The sequence below is a fragment of the Lithobates pipiens genome, unplaced genomic scaffold (genome assembly GCF_037356315.1).
Source record: "Lithobates pipiens isolate NorthernLeopardFrog02 unplaced genomic scaffold, aLitPip1_a1.2 Scaffold_19, whole genome shotgun sequence".
Taxonomy (NCBI): Eukaryota; Metazoa; Chordata; class Amphibia; order Anura; family Ranidae; genus Lithobates; species Lithobates pipiens.
Genome location: NW_027507764.1, coordinates 335,769,627 through 335,784,961, shown reverse-complemented (window position 1 = coordinate 335,784,961; position 15,335 = coordinate 335,769,627). Strand labels below are relative to the sequence as shown.

Below are 15,335 nucleotides of genomic sequence, written 5' to 3'. Positions count from 1 at the left end.
AACTTTAGAACTCTTTTTGAACAAATTTAGAGCCAACCCGAATATCTAAGGGATTACCCTGGCCAATACATAATACAAGGTAACAGCCTTTGAACAGCGATTTGGACAATTCCAGTGCTGCAACTTTTCTGCAAAGATTTTAGCATTTGAATTTTCCAGGACTGTTGAATGCCTGTGTCTCCCTCTACATGCTGTAGTTCCTCCCACAAGCTCCTACATCGCTGCTGAGTCCTGAGGTGACATAAGGGTGAGAGGAAAGAGCAAGAGTGCAAGGGACCAGGCATTTAAAACTCTTGGAAGTAGATGCAGGATGTTACAGCTTCCCTGGATGCAGCGGTATTATATGAGGTGGGGGGATGTGAGTTTCTGCCAATACAACCTGACAGGAGAAGCAACAGCAGCATCACTACTCCTGTCAGGTTAGTACTGGAAGTGTCAAGCCAAATCTGAACAGAATGAAAGGGCCAGGGTTTTTTTTTTTTGTTTTTTTTTGGGGGGGGGGGGGGCTTGGCAACACAGTTTGGCATTTTTGCCCTGGGCACTTGATAACCTGAACACTGAAGAATTTCCCAGGGGCTGCAGCACCAAATGCAAGAGCAGTTTAGAATCTGCACCTGGCAAAGAGATAGAGTATACAGTCTTCTATTTTAGGGAGCTATTGATTTTGAGGGAGGAGGTAGACAAGAGAATCCCTTTAAGTAGCACTTATTGACCAGTTTACTATTATACACCGCCATGGATTTGTCTAATTCCATCCAATACAATAGTATGACTATTCACACGTCAATTTTTTTTTTCCCCCGTTAAAGGTTTAGTTAAATAATATGCTTATACATCACACCTACCCAAACATCTGATAATACATGATTTATGACTTGTTTCACATAATGCACAAAGTAAAATATTGATCCAAGAACAATGGGTGACTTTATATCCTTCTGTAATTTATGACAGGACAAACAGAAGCACACTTAAAATTTTGAATTGCAATTTTAAGGGGAAGAATATCTGCCAGCAAAAAGTATGTTTCTACTAATATTATGACGAATGAAGAAGAGAAAGGGGTGATCGGCATTGAATTCCTCTTCGGGTAGCAGGCACATCATCATGATCATGCCGGCAGTAGCAGCAGCTGCCTCTGTGCCTTCTTCATTCACCTCCACAAATGTCTTGTGGACAACCTCAGACAAGAAAAGATTTTGGGATCCTGACATTCCTGAGAGGTCTGCACTTCCTGCATTAAAGATATCCACCATTCCTAGTGTAGATAATACAGGTTTCAGCTTGTAACTATCTTCCAGCTTGAACTTTGGTAGGTGTACATGGACATCAATACGATGCATATGTTCTGGTTGTGTCCACTCCTGGAACTTTTCAACAGTCAGCTCCCTTTCAAGCTACAAAATACAAATTTATTTAACAATAGAAGATCTAGGTTTCCAATAAAAATAATTACTATAATTTAAAATATTAAAATAAGCATGTCACCAGTAAATATAATCAATATGTGAAGCCAGAGAATGATGGTGTAGTAAGATAATTACCATGTCAGAGCAAGCCCGGAATGAAAGGGAACCTTAGTTGTAGGGCGAACATGACTGGGGACAGCTGTAGTGGGTGCACAGGATGTTGTCAGGGGAAGTGGCTAAGTAAAGGTGAGGGGGAGGTTTTTGTAATGCCAAGGGGAGGAAAGACCCTCTAGAGGGGAGGGCTTAGTAACTTGTGGGCCAGCACAGATAGGGAGAGGACGAGGTAGAACATTTTACCACCCACCCTCCCTGTTGTTTGGTATGTAAGATGGTATTTGTGTTACGTGGGCATGGGTCTCTGGTTCGTGTAGGTTGGAATTGTGGAAGGTAAACGGGATATGGTGGGGGGAGGATTGGACCTATCACGGTATGGGTACCCTCCCTAGCTGGAAATAATGGGCTATCGGTCATCAGGCTGCAGTGGAAAGAGGGTGGCAATGGTTCATCCCTGTGCTAGAGGGATCACGGCTAGGGGCCAGGATACTGAGGTGGTGGTGGTGCAGCCGGAGTTTAAAAAGTTGGGGTTTTTATATAAGTGTTAAAACTATATATATATATATATATATATATATATATATATATATATATATATATTTAAATTGGGTTTATTTTTTATAAAAATGTGTTGTTAATAAAGGGTCCGGATGGCAATTTAATCCAGAAGGTGTAGTGTGATTATTTTAGTAAGTAGTCTGCGGTGGGATGATGACCTCGGGCCTAGGCTTGGGTGCATAAGGGACCCTTTTCACAACACACAGAAGTGTTATGACCAGAGGCATGGGAACAAATGGAGGGCAGCAGAACACTACTGGGCAAATCTCAAGGGAGGAAGACAGCCAAGAGGCCTGGTGTGTGTCACAGTCATGGGACTGAGAGTCATACCTGAGAGAACAGGGTGCAAGCGGTCTTGGATGGTTACAGAATCTGTCTGGGAGGACTGTGGAGTCTTAGGAGGGCTAGTAAAAGGGGTCAATGCAGCCAGGTGGGCTGGTAGTGCTTGAAGAAGTGGTGCTGGGATCAGTAGCCACAGGCGTAGGACAGCTGAGCACTGGGACTTTTTTTTGCTACACAAGGGGGCTGTGGTCCCTGCCTGTAGAGGGACCCTATTGAGCATCTGTGGGGTATCCTCAAATGGAAGGCGGAGGAGCGCACGTTCTCTAACATCCACCAGCTCTGTGCTGTCGTCATGGAGGAGTGGAAGAGGACTCCAGTGGCAACCTGTGAAGCTCTGGTGAATCACAGTACTCCTGCTGACAGTGCCTTCATCTTCCTCTCTCCCAAGGACAGCACCATCTTTGCCAAGCATTATCAGGGGTCTTTATTTAATGGACTGAGATGCTAGTCTAGGGATGACAAATCATGTAAATCATGGTGCCAGGCAATAGTGTGAATGCTCTTGGTTTTGTGCACACTCTGCTGTTTTCTCTCAATTGCTGAGCAATCAGAAAGTTTTAGTGAGAGGGAGAAGGAATTCTCTGGGAAATCGTTCCTTCTGCTTTCCTTCCAGCCTTCTGATACTTTCAACCCTAGGGAAAATCACTTGACCAAAGATCATGAACTGATTGTAAAAGTGATTGTAAAGCTTAGTTTTTTTTTTAGAGATTAAAATAATAAATATGACAACCTTAACTGCTCTGTGCAATGGTTGTGTACAGAGAAGCCCCGACCCCCAGCCAGTGCTCCTGGCTCATCCTTCCCGCCAACTGCCCCTTAGCAAACCGTTTGCTATGGGGGCACTCATGCATGATTGCTCCCGAGCCCTGCTCCAAAAGACAGAAAGAGCAGGGCTTGGCCCCACTCTCTCGTCACTGTCTCTGACAGCAGCAGGAGCCAATGCTGTATCTGAGCCAATGAGGAACAAGAAAGCTGAGGGAGCCTCAGCTCTCATGCACATTACTTGATTGAGATCGGGCTCGAAAATGTATTGGGGGTGGGGCTGGGGGGCAGAGGCATGCGTTTCAAAACTTAACCCCAGGAATCTCTCAACATGCACATTAAAGCAAGACACCACGTCCCCCCTTGACACCCTCATATACAATGCAGGACTGATTGTTCTGCATTGTACCCAAAGATGTTGGAGAGGGAGTGGCTTTGGGGGTCAGCAAGAAGGAAGCCCTACAATGCAAGGAATAAGTATTTCTGCTTATTTCAATCCTCCTTCTTGAAGCTTTGTTCGGGGCTCTTGTATTTTTTCTTCTGTCGTTACTGAGTCATTGACACAGAATGAGTGTATGCATATTCATTGACTCAACAGCTAATGTACAAATAATTGCTCTGGGGCAGTGGCTCAACAAGTAGTAAAGTAAGGATAACAACCTTTGAGTTTGCTAATGAAAGTCAGAATTGATAGTTCCTATACTTCTTTGTTCTCATCTTTTTTTTTCCTGACAGGTTTCTTTTAAACTATAGCAGAATAAAAACTATTATATAGTAACGTGGAAGGCCTATGCCAGACATTGCATTTTTTTTGCAGAATTATACTTTGCATTCTTTTTCCACCATTAACTGGCCAGCTATCTACCAAAACAATTGATATTGTTACTTGTGAGTATATTTACCTTTTGTAACCCAGTGCTATCATCATCAATGCTGTCAGGCAATATAATAATCATACTGAGTTCATCATCCACATATGGAAGCTCTAGGACACGACAGTTAATTTCTGGGACATAGTTGAAGGGAAACTTTTTCTTCTGATACATCATTTTTACTGTCTTCTGCTCATTCTAGGGGAAAGAAATAAAATATATAATAATGTCATTCATTAAAACACTAGGAACTAATTTTGAATGCAAATAAGTATTTTAAAACCAGAAGTATATGGAAAAAATTGTCATCTAAAACAGTGGTCATCAACCTTGTCCTCAGGGCCCACTAACAGGCCAGGGTTGCAAGATATCTGAAATACATCACAGGTGATATCATTTGCTGCTCAGTGATTGCAATATTCTAGTCTGTATCTCCCCAAGGTAATACATAAAACCTGGGCTGTTAGTGGGCCCTGAGGACAGGGTTGATGACTACTGATCTTGATCCTCCACCCCCTCTAAAACACTGATACAACACATTTGCACAGACACTACTTGCCATCTTTCCCAGTATAACCAAGTCTTATAGTCCTTAAGTGGACCTGAATTCATGTGTAAACTGGTGAGTGGGGTTCTGCAAGATTACTTGATGAAGGGAGTGAATGTCAAAGTACATCTAAAGCCAAAAGAGAAAACAACACATCTAGAGTGACTCGTACAAATGCATCTATTGATACTATGCAAGTGGATATGTGAAATGAAAAAGACCTATATTGAACTATTATTTTGGATATGTTTGTGACATACATGCTGTGATGAAGCAAATATGGAAGATGTTTTCTATTTAAACAAGGATATACAGTATATGTATGTGCGTGCTGTTATATAAGAAAGGATTTGATTCTAGTTACAATAAAAGTTGTTTCATGAAAAAATAAAATATAACATTTTCAGATATACATATTTGTGGCTTCCAATTAATCCAAGGGGTTGCTTAGCAGTGTATTAAAAAAAAAAAAAAGGAGAAGTAAAAAATGACTGCGCTTATAACAAGAAAATCATGCCATTTGATAAACAACGTGAAAATAAAACAAATTATAAAGGCAGCACTAAATTCATGCAAAAAAAATAAAATAAATCCTATATGTCATAAGCAATTCATGGGTTCCATACTACACATTTACATACAGTGGGGACAGAAAGTATTCAGACCCCCTTACATTTTCACTCTTTGTTATATTGCAGCCATTTCATAAAATCATTTAAGTTCATTTCTTCCCTCATTAATGTACACACAGCACCCCATATTGACAGAAAAACAGAATTGTTGACATTTTTGCAGATTTATTAAAAAAAGAAAAACTGAAATATCACATGGTCCTAAGTATTCAGACCCTTTGCTCAGTATTTAGTAGAAGCACCCTTTTGATCTAATACAGCCATGAGTCTTTTTGGGAAAGATGCAACAAGATTTTCACACCTAGATTTGGGGATCCTCTGCCATTCCTCCTTGCAGATCCTCTCTAGTTCTGTCAGATTGGATGGTAAACATTGGTGGACAGCCATTTTTAGGTCTCTCCAGAGATGCTCAATTGGGTTTAAGTCAGGGCTCTGGCTGGGCCATTCAAGAACAGTCATGGAGTTGTTGTGAAGCTACTCCTTCCTTATTTTAGCTGTGTGCTTAGGGTCATTGTCTTGTTGGAAGGTAAACCTTCGGCCCAGTCTGAGGTCCTGAGCACTCTGGAGAAGCTTTTCGTCCAGGATATCCCTGTACTTGGCTGCATTCATCTTTCTCTCGATTGCAACCAGTCGTCCTGTCCCTGCAGCTGAAAAACACAACCACAGAATGATGCTGCCACCCCGCCATGTTTCACTGTTGGGACTGTATTGGACAGGTGAGGAGCAGTGCCTGGTTTTCTCCACACATACCACTTAGAATTAAAGCCCAAAAGTATCTATCTTGGTCTCATCAGACCAGAGAATATTTCTCACCACCTTGGAGTCCTTCAGGTGTTTTTTTTTTTTTTTAGCAAACTTCATTTGGGCTTTCATGTGTCTTACACATGAGGCAAGGCTTCAGTCGGGCCACTCTGCATAAAGCCCCGACTGGTGGAGGGCTGCAGTGATGGTTGACTTTCTACAACTTTCTCCTATCTCCCGACTGCATCTCTGGAGCTCAGCCACAGTGATCTTTGGGTTCTTCTTTACCTCTCTCACCAAGGCTCTTCTCCCCCGATAGCTAAGTTTGGCCGGAAGGCCAGCTCTAGGAAGGGTTCTGGTTGTCCCAAACATCTTCCATTTAAGGATTATGGAGGCCACTGTGCTCTTAGGAACCTTAAGTGCAGCAGAATTTTTTTTGTAACCTTGGCCAGATCTGTGCCTTGCCACAGTACTGTCTTTGAGCTCTTCAGGCAGTTCCTTTGACCTCATGATTCTCATTTGCTCTGACATGCACTGTGAGCTGTAAGGTCTTATATAGACTGCTGTGTGGCTTTCCTAATCAAGTCCAATCAGTATAATCAAACACAGCTGGACTCAAATGAAGGTGTAGAACTAACTCAAGGATGATCAGAAGAAATGGACAGCACCTGAGTTAAATATATGAGTGTCACAGCAAAGAGTCTGAATACTTAGGACCATGTGATATTTCAGTTTTTCTTTTTTAATAAATCTGCAAAAAGATCAACACTTCTGTGTTTTTCTGTCAATATGGAATGCTGCGTGTACATTAATGAGGAGCAAATGGCTGCAATATAGCAAAGAGTGAACAATGTAAGGGGGTCGGAATACATACTTAATAGTTTTACTACTAATACTAATAGCGGCAGGGAGGAGATTGCTCACACACAAGAGTTGACAGGGAGGGAGGGAGAGAGATAGAGGAGGAGAGACTGTGAATGATGGAGGCACATAAACCGACCATGGTATCGTGGATCAGCAGACATAATTACTGTGGTCAGTTTACATAGGGGCCACAGGAACAGGCAGGATCAACCAGGTTTTTTTGACAACATTGAAAGGGACAAATTAGACAGCACTATGCTGTTTAACCTGCTTTAAAGGTAGAGGACCTCTCTTTTTTTTTGGTTTACATCTTCATTTAAAAGAAATATTGTTTCAGAAATCAAGAAAAAAAATTTTGGTAGTTAAAAAACAAACAAACATGTAAATTATGAATAAAGCCAAGGAAAAATTCTAAAGGAATCACTTTTCATCTTGGAAATAAAAAAAAACATAATTGATACATCATTAAAGTGATTTTTTTTATTTTAAATATTTAAAAAAAGATTACAGAGGTTTATACTTGCCTGCTCTGTGTAATGATATTGCAGAGAACGGCTCCCTACCTCTTATGGAGTCCCCCGCTGGCACGATCTGCATGTGCCCCCACAGCAAGCCATGTAGGCCGCATTAAAGTAAAAAAACATTGTATTTCAGAAAATTATTAACTCTCAAGGACTAAAGCAACAATGAACATGAAGTGTGGCAATCTATACCAAATAGCCACTGCGCAGCTGGCGCTTATTGTGCCTAGTGCTTTAAGGTACAATTCAAATGGTTGATACACTGCCTGTCAGTATTTGATGCAATGCCTGTCAGTATTTGAAAGAGATGATTATAATGCTAACAGTAGCAGTATCTATGATACATATGCTAACTTGACATTACCTTGCTTATCCTGAATGGAGCTTCAGTTGTTTGTTCACTATTAAATTTTTCAGCCCAGTCACCTTTGAAATATAAAGCATTCACTAGCACTAATTTGGTTGTTGTATCCACGACTCCTTGAGACAACAATTCTGGAATCTTTCCTAAAAAAATACAATTATATATATATGTTTTATACAATCAGAACAATAGTATGCAAACAGACCCAATACATAACATGAGCAGTGGATATACTGTACAATTGACTATTATCGGTTTGCGCGTTAATACCAAATATACAAACTTTCAGTAGAATAAAGAAGCAACATCTTTCTCTCTTAAGCCCCATACACAATATCAGTTTTTCTGCTGAGTTTTTCCTTCAGATTTACCAAAACCATGTAGTAGAGGGGCCTGCCTGATTGCATACAAATTGGAACTCCTAAGGTTTGACCTCATATTATCTGGTTTTGGTAAAGCTGAAGGAAAAACCCAGCAGAAAACTGATAGTGTGTATGGGGCATTATGGTTTACATCTTCACCAACCTTATGCAACCATTAGCGTCCCGTGATGTACGAGAAAGAAAATTGTATCCCTAGATTCAGAACACGGGCTTCCAGTGAAACAACATGCTTACATTTTGCGCAGCAGTATTTGCCCAAGGAACGCATACATGGCGCAACATGAACACCGTGTCGCATCTCCACACCAGCCGGGCATCATACCTACTAATTTTAATATTTAACAATACAATACACGGGTACTGGGATGAAAATATGTCTCCAGTGGGGCCTTGTACACTCTGTTGCAACAGCTGCCCCAGTCTGACTCCCTACCCACCTCTAGGCACCTCTTTGGCCCACCGGCCACACACTCAATGGACAAGAGGTTAGAAGCCATTTTTAAAGCTCCACTTTTGTTGAGAAAAAAAACATTCCCCTCTGGGTGATCTATATACATTGCAAGGTTTATAACAACATTTGTTGCAGATTCCTACCTTTTGTTATTCTGAAGAACGCTGTGTGTGTTTGTCTGTGCCTCAGGTGTAATGGGAGTGGTTTCATAATTAACAGTAAGCTGTGGGAGCTGCAGGGCATTAATGAGGAAAGCTACTGGCCTTGCATCGCTTTAGACATGTTTCTATTGGAAATATCTCACCAAAAATGCCATTTGTGTTGCAGGGTATGCCTGAAATCAGACTTGTATCTTAGACAGACTTCTGGGAAAATTGGTGAGCCAATCACATAAGCAGGAAATTAAGTTTCTGGGGAGTGGTCAGTACACATTTTGTAGCCACATTGCTTTGCAATTATAGAAAATTACAGCGGCTGCAGATTGAAAAGGAAAGGCAATTTTTAATAACATTCAAATACAATATGACTTGTATCGCAATTGTATACACTATATTATTTTTTCTTTATTCGCAATTTTTTTCCCCCCACAAAAGTGGAGTTACCCTTTAAGTTTCTATTTTTCTTGGTGTTACATGTGACCTTACTCCAGGTTTCCAGGATGAGGCTACTTTCCATCCCTATGTGGAGGATACTTTGTCTTAAATACTGGTCGGATAGAAATTAGACAAGATTCACCCAAAAAGACCTACTTGTTGCCAACATCCCAATAATAACCATAGAAAAGAGAGGGCGTGCCCCCCAAAACAGAGTACACAGGGGTCTTTAAGGGCAACTCTATTGAATACTAGATATGTATAATAACATATAAAATGTACTGAAAAACATTAAAAGGTAGGTGCATACATCACCATATAACACATAGATAAAAATAAGGAATGCAGTTAAATCAATTGAAAATTTTATTCTCCTGTTATATCGCCCAACGCGTTTCAGGATCTCACAGGAATCCTTTCTACAGGGGCATTTTCATTTTTTTGCAACAAATAATCTATAATTAAGCGTAACATAGGTTTAGAATCAAAAACCAGAGACATAGAATAAGCATTATGGGAGATAAGCTTAAGAAAAGACTTACCGATCAACTGAGATCTGCACTGGCAGATATACAGGAATACACATATGTGTATGCACAAACATATACAAAGAAGTCTGAGGCAGGAATATTGTCCATAGTCAGTACAGGCAGACATAATGTCCATATACAGTACAGGGTCAGTGTAGGTAGAGATATTACCAGCAGTGCCAAAATATTGGTCCTGGTAGTAAGCAGAAACATGGGGAAAGAATTGGGACAGGGGTAGAGGCTTCTCCCACCCAAATATCTTTAAAGCCTCCGGACACCAGACCCTAATCCGGGAATGAGAAAACAAAAAAAAATAGTTTTCTTCATCCAGAAAAACAATTCTGTAGCCTCTCCCATATGTGAGTCCCCTGTGTTCCCACTATCATAGCAGGGTAAAAGATCAGTCCAAGAGGCAGGCAAAAAACGTGGTCAAACAGTCCAGGGTAAGTTTCAGATTGGGCAGGTAGTTTGGCAGATACATGGTTGTATAACAGGCCAGGGTCGGTTCCGGAGAAGGCAGAGGTAGGTACAGTTCAGTGCAGTGGCATAAGGGATGTGGAGGAAAATGGCAGGAAATGAGAATTACATTTACCATACTTCCCTAATAATGTAGAGAAGTATGGTAACGGTGGAAACAGTCACCTATACAGAGGCCTGGTTGGGAAGGACATTGGGGACAATAATACACATCATCTCTTCTAACTCTTCCTCTGGAGCACACCCGGCATTTCTTTTGACATCTGTGGTCTGTTTCATGATGGGGGATTTTTTCCAGGAAAGTGGCGTTTGTGGAGTCTGCTCACTGAATCAGAGTGAATATTTTCTGGTGGGCCTTCAGAGTACAAAAGAGATAACAGAGATAACGTCTTCTTGATAATGCAGATAGGATAGGGGGGGTTTCTGTAGATTTTTGGCAAATAACATAAGTGTTATACATGGCCAAACTGAAAAAATAAAGACTTTTTTATACCAATGGCGGGATTTTATTGTGCAAAGGTAGGGTTTGATCATCTGATCATTGAAGTCCACTCTCTCTATGAACAAATTATAGTCATGGACACAAACCGGTTTCCGGATTGGGCCTTTTCTTCTGGTGACTTCCACATAGGCATTGTTGTGGATAAATGTAAGCATATGGACGTTTCGTCTGTCCCTCCACCTGACAGCTAATAGCTCCTGGTTCTACAAAGACGCTGTCTCCCCTCATCGTAGCCTTTCATTGACATGCTGGAGTGTCCCTCCGGTGAAGACTGCGGAAGAGGGGCAAGCTCGTATAAAAATTATCCACATAAAGATGATATCCCTTTCCAAAGAGTAGATAGATAAGCTCCCAGACCACTTTTCCGCTGGCTCAATGAACTCTGGGCATTCAGGGGGATGCAGTTGGGAGTCGTTCCCGTCATACACCAGGAAGGCATAAATGTACTCCGTGGCTCGGTCACAAAGCTTGTACAGCTTAACCCCATATCGGGCCCTTTTGCTGGGGATAAGTTGTTTGAAACCCAACCTGCCTGAGAATTTGAGAAGGGACTCATCGATGGAGATATTTTGGTAGGGGGTATATAACTGGGGGGATTTTTCAGAGAAATCATTTAGAAGTGGCAAATTTTAAATAATTTGTCAAAAGCTGGGTAATTTCGGGGCAGGCACTGGGTGTTGTGATTTTAGTGGAGGAACCGCATAATCATAAAGGTATCTTGACCTTGGCATAAGGGATGAGAAGATTGGTATGTGGTGGCTGGGGTTGGTGGACCAGTAGGAGTATAATTGTTTTTTTTTTTTTTTTTTTTGAGTCCCATGGTAAATGTTAGGTCTAAAAAATAAATTCCTCCACGGTAAGTTCTCTCCACTCAAAGGGACGGGCGTAACTAGAACCAGGGTTCCTTGCTTTGAGCTGCTGTGCATAGAGGTTGCACTGGGCCACGATGGACGATAGTAGGTCTTCAGTAAAAATTTAATGAAAAAGATCAAGAAGGGCAAAATCGTCGGTGTTCATCTGGACACCTGTCTGGGCAGTGAAAGGGGGTATGTTGGCTGCTCCAGAATTAGGGGGAAGCCACAGGGGGTTTTGAAGGGCATAGGGATGTGGCACAGAGTTGGCACAGATGTAGCACTTTTGGGCACACAAACAATAAAGAAACTCACTGCAGGGCACATAATTGCTCTCCTCTCCCCTCACGCTGTGTGAAGAGAGGAGAACGTTGAACCCCTGGATGAACCAGGCTTGTTTACATTGTGATCGTTCCATCATTGGACGGAGTGATCACATGGTAAAGGGCTGCTGTCATTGGCCCTTTACCACGATCCACGTTGCATTGGGTCCCGTGAACACGGCGAGCACAGATAGTACTATTTTCGCGGCCCCAGGGGGGCATGAGCGTGATTCTGGGAGGACGTCATAGTACGCCCTCCCAGAGTTAATTGGCCCGCTGCAGACGTCTTTTTGGCTAAAGCGTGGTTATTAACAGGTTAAATATACTGCACCACCATGTATTCTGTCACAATAACCAGGCTACAGTATGGGAGGATGATTTTTATTTTATTTTAATGATAACACCAATGATAACACCTTTTTAAGTTAAGACCTCTTCTGTCCCAATTGAATGACGCATTTTGTGAAATATACACATCAGGACAGGAAATTGTAGTGGATTAGTCCCTTGTGCCCTTTAAGACCTTAAACAATACATCCCTCCTCTGGGATCACATTAGCTGCATGGGGGAGAGAGACTGAAGGAGAAATGCTGGAATATTTGCATTGTAAAAATAAATCACCTCTAATATAGGATGTCCTATGTGTGTCAATGCTGCTGTGTTATGTAGATGTAGTTATTCATTTATTTTTACATTTTAAAATGAACATAATTTGATCTAGGGTGACATGATTTAGGTTTAGAAACACTGATCTAGATATAGGTCATTTTCTGGGGCAAATCTTGCTGCAAATTGCTGTGCTACTAAAATATGTTTCAATGCAGTTTTTAAAACTCATACTAACCTTTTGTTTGTTCTGAAACCCAAGCATTGATTTCTTTTCTAGCAGCTTCATGTGCAGTTAAGAAGTCAACGGTGCCTAGTTTTGCCTGATACAGACTTTGCAGCGAAGATAAAAATCCCTGGTAGAAAACAGTAATTTATTATGTTAAACTCTATTCATGCATGTCATATAATCAATGACTTTAATGGAATGTACTAGATGATGTAAAGCAAAGCATAAAACATTTTTTTCTTTTTTGATACAGAGGACTCCATTTTCTGGCAAGACACTGCTCTGGCCTGAACACAATTTACTTTCATTACATTGGTAAACATTTAGGAGCTCCAATTCCTAAAGCTCACTTAAAGGAACCTGTATAGAATTATGGAAGCTGCCATTGCTGGCCTATTGAAGTACAGTCTCTGGCAGTCTTTTCTCTCTTTGCTTCACTACTTAAACAGACTGTCACAGACTGTCACTGTTTACATCCTTTCACAATCCCCGGCTAGTGGGCGCGTGCTTGCGGGTCCCACAAGTTTGATGTCCACCAGTGGCCTTCAATTGTGACGAGGAGAGAGAGAATGGGTAAATGCCTATATAAACAAGGCATTTCCCTGTTCTGTCCAGTGACATGACAGGGATCTACTCCTCCCTGTCATCGGGAGAAGTGATCTTTGTCATGTCCTAGGTAGCCCACTCCTCCTACAGTTAGAACATGCTGAGGGAACACATTTAACCCCTTGATTGCCCCCATGTGTTTAACTCCTTCCCTGCCAGTGACATTTACACAGTAATCAGTGGCTATTTTTAGCTCCGATTGCTGTATAAATGGTCTCAAAATAGTGTCAAAAGCGTCCAATCTGTCTGCCGCAATGTCGCAGTCCCAATAAAAATCACAGATCGCCGCCATTACTAATAAAAAATAATAATAAAATGCCATAAATCTATCCCCTATTTTGTAGATGCTTTTGCGCAAACCAATCAATATACACTTATTGAGATTTTTTACCAAAAATATTTACAAGAATACACATAGGTCTAAACTGAGAAAGAAATTGTTTTTTTTTTATACATTTTTTGGGGGATATTTATTATAGCAAAAAGTAAAAAATATTGCTTTTTTCAAAAACGGTCAGGTTTGTTTGTTTATAGTGCAAAAAATGAAAACCGCAGAGGTAATCAAATACCACCAAAAGAAAGCTCTATTTGTGGGAAAAAAAGGACGTCAAATTTTGTTTGGGTACAACGTTGCACGACCGCGCAATTGTCAGTCAAAAAAATGTCTGGTCATTAAGGGGGTAAAATCTTCTGGGGTTGAAGTTGTTAAGCTCAGCAGATGCTCTTGAAAATCTCGGGCATTCCAACGTATCCCACCTCCCCCATTGGTATAATTTAGCTGGTGTCCTATAAGCTCTATATATTATATATAATTGGGTTAAGCATTGCTCTGGTGAGATTGATACGGACTGTACATGTTCCAGTATACACTGCCATGTTTCCTCTGTCAATTTTCCAATGTCTTTTTCCCCTTCCTCTTCTGTCTAAACAGCTGTTTACCTTCTATAGAGAGTGGAAAAAAGACCCCTCTTAAAGTGGTTGTACACCCTGTACAACCACTTTTACTTTCAGATAAGCCTATATTAAGGCTTACCTGTAGGTACAGAAAATATCACCTAAACCTCCACAGTTTAGGAGATATTTACAAAAAAGTCATGCAGCGATGATTAAAACGCATGCACCGATGTCTACGGCGCATGCGCACTTTAGAAAGGGCAAATCATACTGTTTCTAATAGGGGTCATGCCATGACTGGCGGCTCCCACGCGCATTTGCAGGAGTGATGTCACGTGACTCTGGCCAGTCACAGAGCCAGAGTTCGTGGCCCTGGAAGAAAGAGGGGTGAAGATAGACGCTCGCTGCTAGTGGGGACAGTAGTGACATCACAGGCTTCGGTTTCAGGTAAGTGATGCATAATGGGCTACTATGCGATGCATAGTAGCCCATTATGCTTTACCTTTGCAGGGAAATAAAGAAGAAGTAAAACCCACCAGGGGTTACTTCCTCTTTAACCTGTATCTTTACAAAAAAATCCACAAGTGGCATATTTTGTATCTTAACTTAGTTATCTTTAAACTGAATCTGTAGCTCATGGTGCAGTTGTAGATATTGATAAAAGGTGTGGGAGGGCATTAAGTATTTTTTCTGCAAATCTTGAAATATTTTTAGTATATTATCTGTATACAGCTGTGCAATATATTTTATCCCCTTTTCTCTCCATATTCCAAACCCTTTTAGTCTGCCCACTTCCTCATTGTTTTTATTTCCCCATAGGGGAGAATAGACTGAAATATTACTATATTGCATAATACGTCTCATTTGCTGCCATACTTTATGTATGAGTCCCAGGGTAGAACCCTGTGACGCGTAAGTAAAAATTACCTGATTCTATTTGAGCTATCAAATGAAATTGTGAAGACCTACTCAGAAGTATTGATTGGATAGGATCCGTCCAGTAGATCACTCCCCATCCTGCAACCTGTTGGATTTGTGCTGCCAAAATTTACATTTCAGCATTTGGAACGGCTAAAACCCCCCCTTATTCTTTAGGGAGTTGTAGTGTGGTTATCCTAATTCTAGCATTTTGCCCTTTCCATAACAAGGTTTGAAACAGGGAA

At 41.1% G+C, this 15,335-nt stretch overlaps 1 protein-coding gene across 1 annotated transcript in view; it reads right to left on the bottom strand.

The window, feature by feature from the left end:
- Positions 1–923: 923 nt before the first annotated feature.
- Positions 924–15,335, bottom strand: part of LOC143996816 (leukocyte elastase inhibitor-like) — a 30,597-nt gene continuing 16,185 nt past the window's right edge. The window contains exons 4-7 of the mRNA XM_077492096.1: positions 12,682–12,799; positions 7,727–7,869; positions 4,088–4,255; positions 924–1,397 (exon numbers count right to left, since the gene is read on the bottom strand). Coding sequence (XP_077348222.1) covers positions 993–1,397; positions 4,088–4,255; positions 7,727–7,869; positions 12,682–12,799 — 834 coding nt within the window. The 3' untranslated portion in view covers positions 924–992. The remainder of the gene's footprint in view (positions 1,398–4,087; positions 4,256–7,726; positions 7,870–12,681; positions 12,800–15,335) is intronic.